The 14,416-nt window shown below is 46.6% G+C and overlaps 1 protein-coding gene across 2 annotated transcripts in view; it reads left to right on the top strand.

Moving 5' to 3' along the window:
- Positions 1–62: 62 nt before the first annotated feature.
- The window catches only part of SKP2 (S-phase kinase associated protein 2), a 31,415-nt gene continuing 17,061 nt past the window's right edge, over positions 63–14,416 (top strand). Inside the window, exons 1-4 of one of the 2 annotated variants that reach the window (XM_031676672.2) lie at positions 63–305; positions 904–1,080; positions 11,159–11,270; positions 13,454–13,597. In XM_031676672.2, coding sequence (XP_031532532.1) covers positions 906–1,080; positions 11,159–11,270; positions 13,454–13,597 — 431 coding nt within the window. In that variant the 5' untranslated portion in view covers positions 63–305; positions 904–905. Of the gene's footprint in view, positions 306–808; positions 1,081–11,158; positions 11,271–13,453; positions 13,598–14,416 lie in introns of both variants that reach the window. The other variant, XM_006199666.4, reaches the window with a different exon arrangement.

Below are 14,416 nucleotides of genomic sequence, written 5' to 3'. Positions count from 1 at the left end.
TGGGTATCTCGAAGGCGGGCAAAGCTGCAAGGAAAGGAAGTAGAGGCGAGTGCGCCGGACCGCGAGGAAACTACAATTCCCAGCAGGCAGCGGGGCCGCAGGCGGCGGTAGCGGAGGAGAGCGGGCAGAGGGCTTCTGCGCGCGCGGCGAGGATGGAACGTTGATAGAGTTCGCGGGTCTCGCTGCTGGGGGCCTGGGCCGCACGCAGTGCGCCGTTGCGCGCCAGAGCGGGAATCCGAGAGGCGGGCACATCTGCAATTAATGCAAGCATTTAAAACTCCCGAACCTGCGGACGCCATGCATAGGTAAGCCGATTGCAGAAAAAGGCAGAATATGAATGGGCCGTCTTAAATCTTAGGCCGCGAATTCTGCTACTTGCTAATATTGTTAGTAATGCTGTATTGTGAATAGCCTCTCCCCTTCTTTAGGAAAACCTGGATGGGTGGATGCTTTAGTGCGGTAATCAGCGTGCGGTTTTAATTGACTTCCCTTATTGGGCTTTCCTGCAGCTGTTTTCAATCACTGTCTGATTGCCCTCCCTCTTTCCTTGTCTGCTCCCTCCACTTTAAGAAATTCTTGAGGCCTTCTGCGTGATCGTAAATCAAAAAGCCTTTTCAGTTTGTTCGGTTTGATCGGTTATTTTCTCTTTCATTCTTGGGAACTCGCCGCCGGCATGTAAAAATGCAATTAACTTAGCCGCTGTGAAAGTTTTCTACAATGCGTAATTTGCAATTTCGTTCAGGCCCACTTTAGAATTATTTAGGGGTGTGTTTTTGAAAGAAACGGGGGCTATTGTGCATTCCTGCAGGAAACACCTCCAGGAGATTCCCGACCAGAGTAGCAACGTTACCACCAGCTTCACGTGGGGATGGGATTCTAGCAAGACTTCTGAACTGCTTTCAGGCATGGGGGTGTCCGCCTTGGAGAAGGAGGAGGTGGACAGTGAGAACATCCCCCAGGAACTTCTCTCAAACTTGGGCCACCCGCAGAGCCCTCCACGAAAACGGCTGAAGAGCAAAGGGAATGAAAAGGACTTTGTAATCGTCCGCAGGCCTAAGCTGAATCGAGAGAATTTTCCAGGTAAGGTCTGAGGATAAAAGTATCCGTCCAGTAAGCGGTGGATTGAGCTACTTTGTTGGTAAACCTTTGTTCAGGGATCTTTAGGATAGGGTTCTTTTAAAACCGCCTAATTCTGAAGTTATTTTCCAAAGAAATGGGGCAACTCATTGTCTTTGAAGTCTGCAGGAATGTTGGTAGGTATAATGGTGCACAACTGACTTTTAACCCATGTGAAATTTTAACCCCGTGAGAAGACATTCCTGCCTTTTTTCCTTAGAAGGGACTCTGCCTGATCAAAGGCCAGCTCAGTGTTGCTGACAAATGGGAACATAAGCCATGATCCTGTAGGATTCTTTTTGTCTATATTCTGCTGCTTTATAGCCCTGGTTGAGCTTTTTGCCCTAATCAATTTAGTTATTCGTCAAGGGACTGCTAAAGTGAATGTTGAACTAAATGGAGGAGGCTTATCTTCCCAGGTCCATTCCCAAGTGGGATTCTTCTCGTATGTTCTGTCTCCGTTACTACTAGTTTTATTGGTTCAGTTACCCAACCCAAAAACCTGAGTGTCAGTCAGATTCCCACTATCCCCCAACATCCAACCAGTCATTGAATCCTTCTCTCTTCTCTCCTGAATATTTCTCAAGCTGTCATCTTCTCTGGCCGGAATACTGGAATGGACTCATAATTCCAGCCTTATCCTCCCTGGATCCATCCCCCAGAGCTAGAGTGGACTGACTGAAATGTGGACCTCACTATGTCCTTCCTCTCTTAATAGCTCCCTATTCCCAGGCTTCTCAAGCAGATGATTAAGTGCCTCCTGGCATGGATCAGAGCCCCAGGAGTACTCAGAGCCATAGCGTAAACATAGTGCATTGACCTGGGGTTATCAGTTTTTCTTGCTGGTAAGCCATGTGAAACATTAATTCAGCAAATATTTACTGAGCACATTCTATGTGCTAGGCATTGTTCTAGGTGCTGGGGATATAGCAGTGAGCAAAACAAAAACATTTTCTACCCTCATGGAGCTTTTGTTCTAGAGAGAGGATGCAAGAAACATAAATCTGGTATGTAGAATATTAGAATAAGTGCTGTGACTAAAAACAAAAGTAGAACAAGCCAAGAGGGATGGAAGCTCTGGGGTGGGAAGCTGGTTTGCAATTTTAAACACTGTACTGAAGAAAAGTCTCACTTGGACAGTGAGCTTTAAGTGAAGGCATAAAGGAGATGAAAGACTGTACATTGCAAATGTCTTGGAGATGAGATCCTCAAGCCAAGGGAGCAGCTAGTGCAAAGACCCTGGGGCAGAAAAATGTCATGTTTGTTCAAGGAACAACAAGGAAGCCATTTTCCAAGAGTGAATGAGCAAAGGGGAGATGGGCTAGAGATGGCGTTGAGCAGAGTTGCAGGGTGACCTTTTAAAAGGACACACTGATGTGTTGAGACTGAACTGTTGAGGGTTGAGGATAGAAGCCTGGAGACTTGTTAAGAGTTGCGGGAGTGGTGATAAGCAGTGCTTAACTTCTGGACAGAGTCTGACATTAGAGTGGACAGAATTAGGAGGCTTTGAAAGTGTCTGTAGAAGAGGTGCTCATAGTCTACAACTGAAATTGGGTGGGTGATGATAGAAAAGAAGAGACAGATTCAGGAAATAAAAATAAGGTCTTGCAAAGCCAAGGTAGAGAAATATATCCCTAAATTTCCCCTTCTGGGTTTCTTGGAGGATGGTTGATCGGTTGCTTGTTTGCTTAGCTTTTGACCCTTTCTTTGGGAAAGAGGACTGTCAGGTTATGGTCCGGGGATCTGAATCAGGAGTTGAATTAATTAGAAAGGCAGTAAAGGATTGTGGTGAGGTCAGACAAATCTGACTTTGAATCCCAACTCTGCTGTTTACTAACCTTGGGAAGTTTTTTGAGCCCTCTGCACCTTAGTTCCTTTGTGAAATGCAATAATACCCGCGTCACGGGCTACTGTGAAGATTAAATGAAGGAAGATGCATAAAACCCTTAGCACGCTGCCCACACAGAACACACACAGTCAATCAGTAAATCCAGTTAATTTGGTTGACAAAATGACACCCAGTTGAGAGACTACTTCACTTTTTCTTTTGTCCTTCATCCCGTTAATCTGATCCTGTTAGTGTAGCGTTTTTTTTCTTCTCCTTCAAAATTTAATGCCACTGCTATTTTTAGTGCCTGGAATGCAGCACGAGCAATTTGGTGCTTGACTAACCAAATGTGGTGAAAGACACTTCCTGCTAAGATGAGCAGCTTTTGATTACTTTGCTCCACGCGGCTAGCTTCTAACATGGAGTGTGGTTGCTGTAAGTCCTTCCGCGTCCACACACACTGGTGGAAATAAAAATGACGTTGTTTAAGCTGTGGAAACAAGACAGAAGGTCGAGGGGTGGTTGCTGTCTTCTAGGAAAGGCGAGTCAAGTTGAGGAAAGATAGTACGCAGTAAGGAAAGCTCGGAGTGAAGACGGAGGCTGATACAGCGGAGTGATGAGCTGTTAAGGCAGCACGCGCTGCACCAGGCCCGAGGGAGGGAGGCCCGCGCCCAGAGGACCCAGCTTTCCTGGTGATTCCCACTGGATGTGGATGAGCAAAGCGGAGGCTCTGGGAAAGAGAAGGATTTGGAAATGGTCCAGTCACGGAGTCTGAATTGTTAAAATTGACTTCAAAAAATAGTTATCTGAAGTGAGAGAGAAAAATAGTGACTTTATGTTTCCTATGACCTAACAGAGAGGCCAGTTGTATGCTCTGTCTGTGCGTGGAGTTACACACAATGCAGATGGGTTAATTGGGGGGAGGGGGAGGAGACAGGGAGGCCACGGAGGGGCAGCTGGTGTAGCGGATTCCCTGTGGGCCTCCAATGGAGCTGGATCCTCATTCTAGCGAGTTTTGTCTGCAGTTGTCGGGACAGGTGGCTCACAGCTCTGCGGGGATTAGGCTGGAACAGGCCACACCTGCTTCACAGAGCTATCTGGTGACAGTGGGCCTGGGCTGTGTGAGTTTCTCTTGGTTCCTCACTTGGCAGTCTCTCTTTTCTGCCGGCCCCAAGCCAGGCTCACATCTGTTGATAAATCCTCTTCATCTGTTTGTTTTAGAAGATGGAAACTTTGTGCCAGGACAGGTCTGATGGCCCTTGGGGTGATTGTGTGGAAAGCACTGGGAGGAAATGTCCCAGTAATGAGGTCAGTAATGGACAGAAAGAGGACAACTGCATTTTATGCACTGTTGTTAAATGCCCGTCCTGGTCCTCGTCTTCTCCTCCCCGCCCCCACCCCTCGTTCCGCCCAGACAGGGGAGACCCATGGAAACGCTGTTGAACCACTTTGTTGATCAGCTTTCCCATGGCTGTTAAACTGCTTGAAATTCCAGGCCCCCGCAATGGTTTTCAGCCTGGAGACTCCGGAGTTTAAGACTATGCTGATATCCCCAAGGGAACGTGTTCAAAGTGCAAAATTCCTGAGATTCTGATCCCAGGGGTCCTGCCTTGAGCCTGGGAATCTGCTTTTTAATACCCTAGAGGCAAATATTTTTCCTCCTTTTTTTTTTTAAGCCATAAGTAATATATCTTGCATTGCATTCCTGGGTAGGTATCTAAAGGCGAAATTGCACAAAACTGGATTTCTCCTTCCTAAGATATTTCCTATTCTCTTGCATTCCATTCTTTCAAAACAACCCTCATCAAACTAAATTGATTTCATGACTCACCAATGAGTCTCAGCCTGCAGCTCCCAAAACTCAGCTCTTTATGGGAACCTTCCCCGGGCATCCTTCATTGCCCTGTAGCTTCCTTTCATTCATTCAGTAAATACTGATTGAGCCTCATTCTGGCGATCAGGGATACAGAGTGAATGTCACAGACCAGAGATCCTGCTCTCACGAGGAAGTTTAAGAAGCATGGAGGTGATGAGGCCAGAAGTGGGCAGCTGGGTTTGCACCTGAGGAAAAATGGAAATGGTAGTGGCTAAGGGTGATGACTAGCAAGTTTTTGTGATTCTGGCCAGTTTTCGCCTTTCATGGCTCTGAAGTATGTGTAACTGCTTCCGTGTCATTGAAGCCTGGAGCCCTTGGGCTTAATAATTACTTTCCTTTCTGTACAGACCTAGTGTGCAGCCTGGGCTGGGGGCGAGGGATCAGAAGAAGTGAGGGGAGGAAGGACTTGCTCTGGACTTTCTCATCCGCCCTGGGCAGACAGACCAGGCAGCAGTGTGGCCAGGAATCCAGGAAACAGATGGCTGATGTTTTGAGAATTAAATACGGCAAGTAAAGTTAGATTAAGCATATCACAAGCCTGGATCCCAGCCACGAGGGCAGCTATATGAAGACAGACTTCTGCCTCATCTGCTGGAACCATTCAGTTTCAGGCTGTAACGCCACCCACCCCTCCAGCTTTCACCCCCGGCGGGGGTCCCAGCATCAGTGTCAGCTGTCCCGTGTCGGCCCCATGCAGCCCTGAGTCCTCGGCTGCTAGCAGAGGCTGTGCATTCTCTTGGCCACGGCTCCTTCCGACTGGTAGCCGACCCACTGCTAACTCTCGGCATCTTTGTTTCACTCCCTCTCCCCTCCACCCCTCCCTTCCATGCCCTAATGGGTTCCTTTCTCCATAGCGAGTCAAGTTGAACTCTCACCTTTTTGAAACTTGTAGAACCCAGAACAGGAGAGAGAATCCTAGGGTTGAAAGAGGGCAGGTTTTTTCGAGTCAGGGCTGGGTTTGAATTTGCACTCTGCCATTTGCTAATTGTGTGTAATTCTAGTTGCATCTTCTCTTGAAGCCCCTCCCCCCATCTCCAAGCCTCCGAGTACTGACAGGGGTCCCTACCTTTGTCCCTGGGTCTTGTTTTCAGCCTCATCCCTCCTGAACACCTACAGGGCTGAGCCATTCCTTTGCAGGTACTGTACCCCGCGCCACCTGGCCGGCCTTCAGACAGCCGCCTTTGTGGCTCTGTGCTTTCACCTTGGGACATGGGGTTTGAAAACAGAAGAGACCCACATTTACCTCTTAGCTCTGCCACCTAATAGTTCACAGCACCTTGGTGAGGTTAATTAATAACCCCACTAAAAGAGGTTTGCTCACCTATAAAATGAGATACTGCTACTTGGGGCACAGGGTTGCCGCAGAGATTAGAATCAGTGCACATTAATAAATGCCTGAGATTTTTTAGGGCTTGCAGTAAACGGCAGTTTTAAATGCCAGGTTATGTATTTGTTTATTAGTTTGTCTCCCCGTGAGGCCATCGGTGGGGGACTGTGCCTCACAGCCAGCTCTCAGCACCCATACATAGTTAGGCACCCAGGAATGTCTGTTGAAGTGCAGCCCTAGGCCAACCTTGTCATTTTATGAATGAGGAAACTGGTCCTAAGAGGCCAACAGCCTTGCCTGTCTATAAAATAAAGCCAACATTCTTCTCTCAGGTGTCAGTCATTCCTTTGTGAGATTATCAGATGAGCGCTTTCTAATATGCACTGCCAGGATTTGTCCTTGGCGCTGAGTGTAGTGGTTAATTGGTTAAGGAATGTTAACCAGTCACACAGAGACCAAATTAACACATTCACAGTTTGCATAAAGGGGGAGTAAAAGATACTATGCGTTGAGCAATAATCTATGTGTCAGGTATCGCGATAGGTGCTAGATGTGCAAATCTGGGTGCGGGGCTGTGACGGTGACCTGGGAAGGCCCCTCTGACGAAGTGACAGTCAAGCTAAGATCTGAAGGAGGAAGAGGAGTTGGGCGGTGAAGATGGACATGGCAGTGCAAAACTCTCCTAATATTCTAGACTTAGCTTACTCGCGTGGCTTCACTGCCTGTCTTTGTTGTCCTCAGCAGACTTCTGCATTCATTGCTGTGCCAGCTTTTCCTTCTAGCATTTGATTTACCAATCTCATATTCTAATTGTTCCTGGTTTCTTACGTTTTCCCAATAAAATGGGAGGCATCGAGTTCATTAATTAATTTCTCCCACTCTGCACTTCACAATGAGCCTCCCTGTTTCTTTTCCCCACCATCTTTAGTGTAGACACTTCAGTGCTCCATCCAGAGCCCCTTGAAGTTCTCAGTTCCTTTTTATGCTGATGGCTTTCTCCTCCACGAGGGTGACACTCTGTGCTTGAGGGCTTTCTCTGGGCAGGTGTGTTGGGGAGGCAACATTCCTGCTCCCTCCCAGAAGCCCCCAACCAACGAGCGACAGCAGTTGGTGGATTAGTGCTCCAACACCTGTGCTCTCGGCTGGGACAGCTCTGGGGCAGATGCTATATGCTTTCCTAGAGTCCCCTGCAGATTTGAACCCCAGCTCCCCATAGCGATAATCTGCTTGTTAACATCCCCAAATTGGCCTCCTGCCCTTCCATGTCTCTTTCCACTCTTACCAGTACTTTTCTGAGATCACTTTCCAAATAAACACTTTAATTCAGATCATCAAGATCTGCTTCTGGGGATCCCAGACTTAGATGGAGGGTGTTTTGGGGTCTTGACTAAATCACCCGATGCAGCCCTTATCCAAACCCTACTCAGACCTTAGATGTTTTCACATAGCTGAAAATTCCAAGCAGCATTGAAAAGAAAAGGTCACCAAAGGAAAATGTACAGATTTAAAGGTGCAGGGAGAGGCGTGGAGGCAAGAAAGAGAAAGTTTGACTCTCTGCTGCTTAATCTTTTTGTCATAAGTTACTTAATCTTCACAGTGAACAACTTTGAAAGATAAACCTTTTTATTCCCATTCCTACAGATGAAGAAACCGAGCCCCAGAGGGATTGAGTAACTTGCCTAAGGTTCACAGACTCGGAGGCAGCAGAGCCGAATTCCAGTCGAGGCTGTGCTTCCTCCTCAGTCCCCTAGTTCACAGACTTGTTGGGGAGGCCAAGCACCCGGTATCAGGATGGTTCTCAACACATCAGATTCAAAGTTGCACTAAGCGTGTAATTCTTTGCCAAATCAAATGCTAAAATCTGATCTCTATATGCAAAAGGCAGCAGAGATCAGGGAGTTAAGAATTAATGGAAGAAAAACTTGAGAAAAGCCCATTCATCAACTTTTTTCCAATTCGGGGAGCAGAGCAGGTACCCTGTTGGAAAATTTACATCCTCTGTCCACACTGACCTTGGACCAGGATCTTTGTTGCCACACTGAGGAGCTGCCTCCCCAGGTCATGGTCCAGGGTCTGCGTGCACCATCTGCCTTCATCCCTCCACCCCTAGGTTTCAGAGCCTCAGTCAGTCATTTACTTCTGTCCTCTAGGGAGGGAGGGGCGGGTCGTCACTGAGCAACTGCATCTCTCCTACTCATGTTTCCACTGACCACTGCTATACCCCCACACCCTGCTCAGCACAGCACCCTGAACCCTACCACAGCCCATGGGGATGCTTTATTGACATTTCCTGTTTGTTTGTCTCTGCCTCTCATTTAAGCCACCCAGTCTATGGTATCTTTGTGATAGCAGCCCAAACAGACTAACACGGAAGGCCAATGAGAATATCTCAAGTCTGGATCATGAGATAGCTCCCATTTCATTGTGTTCAGTGAAGTTTTTAGTACACAAACTAAAACTCCATTAAAAACAGCCCATTCTGCAATCAAGATTTCATTGAACAGGCAAGAGAAGTGCTAACAAGATGCCTGTTCTTAAAGAGTATGCACATCGTGGTAAGACGTAAACTCTGAGCGGGCCATGCCTTGTTCATCTTTGTCTGTAGAGCAGACCGTAGCATGTAGCACAGTTCAATAAATGTATGAATGGATGAGTGTATCAGACATTGTGCTAGTTCCTCGGAATACAAAGGTTGATTTGAAAAAAAAAAAATCAGGTTCTTGTTCTTAAGAACTCATGGCCTAGTGGGAGTCTAGACAGATGAGTAAGGAAATAATAAAATTGTGGTTAAAAAAGTGACTTGTTCTTCATGATATCATGGGAGGACTTCCATAGGAATGGGGGCGTTAATGGCCACTTGATTTTAAATTACTAGCAGTCGGGGTGGGCACAGGATGTACAGAGGCAATGAGACGTGATGCCGAGTGACTTACTCTAAAAATTACAAGTAGCTCCAAATGGCTAGAACATATTTCTAGATAATGAACCTAGAAAAATGAGTGGGACCGTGACATGAAAGCTTTAAATTTCTTGCTAAGCAGTGTAGACTTCAGGCTGAATGTTCAGGGGCACTACTGAGGGGTTCTAATCAAGGGAAAGATTGCCCAGGAATACTGCCCAGAGGCCACAGCTTGCCACGTTTATCACTCTCCAGTGCATTCTCCGTCATGGTCTCCACAGAGCCTGGTGCAGGGTGCATGTTCAGTAAATACTGACACTTTTTAAATGGAGGGGTCGGGGGTGAGAATTAGGGTTCTCCAGAGACACTACAAATCAGAGATATAAGGAGAGTCATTATTAAGGAATTGGCTTATGTGATCCTGGAAGCTAAAAAGTCCCAAATGTTCAGTCCAAAGGCCTGAGAACCAGAGCAACAGATGGGGTAGGTTTCAGCCCAGGTCTGAAGACAGGAGGGGAGACCCAAGTCCCAGCTCAAAGAAGGGAGAGAGCCACTTCTCCCTTAATCAGCCTTAGATGAGGCCTGCCCACACTGGGGAGAGCAGTCTGCTTTTCTCAGTCTGTTGATCAGATGTTACTTTCATCCCAAAGCACAGACACACCCGGAATAGTGTTTAACCAAATATCCGGGCACCCCTTGACCCAGTTAAGTTGACACTAAAATTAACCACAGAGGGGAGAGGATTGCGCCAAAATTGGTCTGTCGGATCGATTGGAAGTAGACCAAGAAGGCAAGTTACTAAACTAATCTCACCACTCACTCCATATTTCTTGGCGCGTCTTTGTTTCCTTCTTGGCCATTGTCTTTATTATCCTGATCTTGTAGGTTATTCTATACACTCACACGTTAAGAGTTTAATACTGGTTGAATAGCTATTTAGAGATTGTTTTTATAAGACCAAGAAAACCGGTTTTCCTGCGTCCACCTTTTTCTCCCTCCAGTTTATTCTGAACACAGCAGCCAAAGTGATTCTTTTAAAACCTACGTAAGATCCTGTCTTTCCCATGCTCAGAGCTCTCTAGTAGCTCCTCAGCACCTTCAGAATCAAAGCCAAAGGCCTCATGGCATAGAAAGTCCTGCCTGACCTGGCCCCCTCTCACCCCTCTGACCTCTCCATTCTGCCTGCAACTTACTCACTCTGTTCTTCTCCACTGGCCTCCTTGCTGTTCCTCAAAAACACACCCCAGAGACTCAGGCTGGCTCCCTCTCTGTGTTCAGCCTTTGCTCACAATCGCCTTCCCTGACCACTGTGTTCAGGCTTTGACCACCATCCCCCATCCTCTCCTTTGCCCTGCATAATATTTCTGCGTAGCACTTATCTGTATTAACACATCATGTAATTTTTAGCATATTTAACAATTTTTAGCACATCATGTAATGTGTCATTGTTTTCCTCCCACTAGAACGTAAGCTCCATAAAGATAAGGTATTTTTGTCTCCCCAACACCTAAGACGATCCCGGGCATCGTAGTGAGTGCCTGGTACATGTTTTGTTGAATTAATAGATGAAAGTTCCCTTTGGATGCGGTTTTAGGTAAAATGGACTTGAGCGCTTTCTGTAAACCTGAAAGAAGAGGGAGGAAGATCCATTTGCCTTATTTAAAAAGGTCACTGCTGGTTAAATCCACTACCCGAATCCGCTTAGGAGAGAAACGCATTCCTTGGCAACCAAAAGCATCGTGATGTCTTAGATGCTGTTATGTGAGATCTGAGAAGGATGGGACCTGCTCTGAACCAGTTAGTCTAGTCCTTGCTCAAGACGGGCTGGCGGGGGCTGAAGGGAAGAATGTTATGAAAAATAATTCTTTTTCCTTTGTTTTGAAAAATTCTTGGCATTCTCTTTTCTCCTTTGCTGAGAAAGTCTGGTGCTCACTTCAGGGTACAGAGGCAGTGGGTGAACTGAAAAACAGCTGTGAGGATGAGTAATTCATTTAGCATTACATCCCTCTTTTAAGCTAAATATCGTGTCTCCTTTAGGTGCATAGAAAGACTCAGCAGACTTGATACGGCAAAAGAATGGTGATGAGAACACATTTTTTTTTTCTCTCAAAGGAGTTTCTTGGGACTCGCTTCCGGATGAGCTGCTCTTAGGAATCTTTTCCTGCCTGTGTCTCCCCGAACTCCTGAAAGTCTCCAGTGTTTGTAAGAGATGGTATCATCTAGCGTAAGTATTTTTCAGCCCTTCTGGTATAGGTGGGGGAGGAGAGGAGGAGGCTTATTTATTTATTCATTTGGGTCTGGTGAAACTAAAAACCAGGAAAGATGTAGTAGCACAAAGCAAACTAGCTATCTTCTAATTTTTATTAGTAAATAGTGTCTTATTTCACACAGTGAAGGGAAGATTCTCACAGAGGTGACTTACCCCACTACTGAAAACCTCTTTTCCCTGTGTTTACTGAATGCTGACTCGGGGCCAGGGCCGGGGCCGGGGTGAAGGAAGTGATGGAGGTGCAGCAAGGCCCAGCCAGCAGCTCCTCACACTCCGGGTGGGCTGGGCGGTGAGTGCGATGGGGAGAGAGGACTCGGGGCTCTGGCATTAGACCTGAGCGGGAACTCAGCCTCTGCCACCTAGGCTTCGTGTGACCTGAGTGAGGCACTTGACGCTTCTGAGCCTCAGTGCCACCGTATGTAAAATGGGGGTGATGGTACCTGCAGGACAGGGCCGTTGTGAGGGTGAAATATCAGGATGCTTGCTGGAGCAGTGTGTGGCTCGTGCAAGTGGTCAGCACATGGCAGCCAACAGTTGTGGGTATTTTTGTTGGTTTTGGGGCAACACTTTTCGGGTATGGACAGTGAGCTGCACCTGGGAAGTCTTGGTGAGCTGGGAAGGCAGTAACAGGCCAGAAGCAGGAAGAAAAGGCTTTGTTTTTCAATCTGACTGTCTTTTGCATCTTCACGTTTTCTCATACTCATCCACCCCTGGCCATCCTTTGCTTTGTGCTGAAAGGCCGACTACGTCTCTTCTCCCTCCACACATCCAGGACTCTCACAGAGTCCAGCAGGAGCCCCTTCCCTTCCATTCACAGGTGTGCTGGAAATAAGACACTCTGGGTACTTACAGGAGTGGGCGACAGTCATCCCTTGGTATCCACTGGGCATTGGTTCTGGGACTCCCTGGGGGTACCCAAATTAATGGATGCTCAAGTCCCTTATATAAAGTGGCATGGGACGGTCGGCCCTCTGTCTCTGTATCTGCGGATGCAGAAGCCACGGGTAGGGAGGGCTGACTGTATTTGCTTACAAAAGCCCCGGAGAGGTTTGCACACCTGGAATGCTGGAGCATGTGGGTGGAGGTGGACTTTCACTTACCCCTGCCCAGGTGACCTCATCTTGATTTTCTTTTCCCAACCACTGTCCTCTCCATGCAGAGTCTATGAATCTTCATCTCAGTTGTCATACAAGTAGTAACTGACATTTCTTATAAGCACTTGTTATGTGCCAGGCACTGCAGTCCTGCCTTTTTAATAATAGAGGTCAGATAACACGTTGACAGTTTATTTATGCAGAATTATTTCAAAGCCTTAGCCAGTCGTCTGCTTATTTCAAGTGGTATTGAAAAATAAAATCCTAGTAAACGTTTAAAATGTCCCCTCATAGGCTTGGTGTCATGTTTTCTTTTTTGTTAAATTGAATTAATCTGTGGATATTAAAGCTCCCTTATTGTGCTGTTCAGTACATTTTCATACTTCTTTTTTATTTTAGAAACACTATCCAAAATCCAAGTATTATTTTTCCCTTTTTCCTTCACATTAGTTCATATATATATATACACACACACACGTGTATTTCTGTGCATGTATATATATTTTTTAAGCTTAAAAGTTATGGTAAATCAGAGCTGAACTGTGACTTCTTTTTCCTAACAGAAGTCTGATAACCATATCTCATAGTAAAGCAGTGCTAACTTTCCTTCTTTTAGGTACATTTACCAGTTTTTTAGGCTAATTGTGTGTAAGCTGTTCATGCTTTACAAAAGTGGCAGGTGGGCTCATTCACACCACGTTGAACCTGCCCATCTGTGCAATAATCCTTTAGGTGATTGGAACAAGCATTTTTTAAAGTTATCAGCTTGAATGCTGGAATTTTATTCTCTGGTTCCAGATCATTGCTTTGCTCATTAGAAATCCATATAAAGAGGAAGATGAAGGCTTATCCACAATTGGACCAAGATAGAGTCAATAGTGCCTTAAGAATATCATTGCTAATTGTGTAGTCAACTTAAAAACATAGGTTCCTTCAGAATTTGCTTCGAGGTGATTTAGTGCCCATGTCCTCTTGATAGTAAGTGTTGAGAGCCTGCGGTGTCCAGTGCCAGACTCACCACGTGGAGCTCCTCCTCTCTTCCAGGTTTGATGAGTCTCTCTGGCAGACCTTGGACCTCACGGGTAGAAACCTCCACCCAGATGTGATTGGTCGGCTGCTGTCTCGAGGGGTGGTTGCCTTCCGCTGCCCGCGATCGTTTATAGACCAACCGTTAGTTGAACATTTCAGGTAAGAAAGAGTTCCCCCCAAAAAAAGAAAGAAAGAAAAGAAAGAAGAATTCCTAGAAAAATCTTCAGGTAGAAAACAGATCAAAATGTCTTTTTCTCTATGTCCAGACTTACAGCCTGTGACAGGTCATCTGTACAGTCTGGGATATTAATTGCGTATTATTTTATCATGTGGCCTTTGTGTTGAAACATGGCACGGGTTCCAGTGACACCATTTCCATTTTAACTCGGGGTTGCTCTTGGACTCTTCCTAGAGTCTAAGATGCATCTGGGGTCCTCAAGCAAATGGGCGTCCTGCATCCCAAGAGGCGGGAGCCGAGCAGAACACCCTCCAGCAGACACACGGCAGCCTCACTCTTTCCCCGCTGCCCATGTCTGAGAAAGAAAATATGTGAAAATGTGAGGAGGCTTTTGTCGCTCTGGGTTTCTGATCCTATCATGGACAAATCTGCATCCTGAAAAATAATGCCCTCTTTTGGTTTGTTGTTTGGAATGTACTGAACAAGTATGTCTCTGTTACTGACGGTTTTGCAATATGGTTTAGTGCCATCTCACACATGAGCAGCATCACTGGATACTGAACAGAAAAATCAGCCAAAGACAGCAGAGCGGACAGCAACTCGGTCCTTTTCCCCTTCTGTCCGCGGTCACGTGGCGGCGCTCTTCTCACTGGTGCTTATCCCTCTCCCGCTGCTGCTCCTGGGTCTCCTCCACGTGTGTGCTTCCCTGTGTTACCCTCGGGTCTGTCCCTGCCGCCTTCTCTCTCTGATCCACACACAGTCGTGGACAAGCTGCTTCTTGTGCACCCACGTTTAGGCCA

Source organism: Vicugna pacos, chromosome 3 (genome assembly GCF_048564905.1).
Source record: "Vicugna pacos chromosome 3, VicPac4, whole genome shotgun sequence".
NCBI classification, from domain to species: domain Eukaryota; kingdom Metazoa; phylum Chordata; class Mammalia; order Artiodactyla; family Camelidae; genus Vicugna; species Vicugna pacos.
Note: the sequence above shows the minus strand (reverse complement) of the source record. Positions and strands in the feature narration are given on the sequence as shown.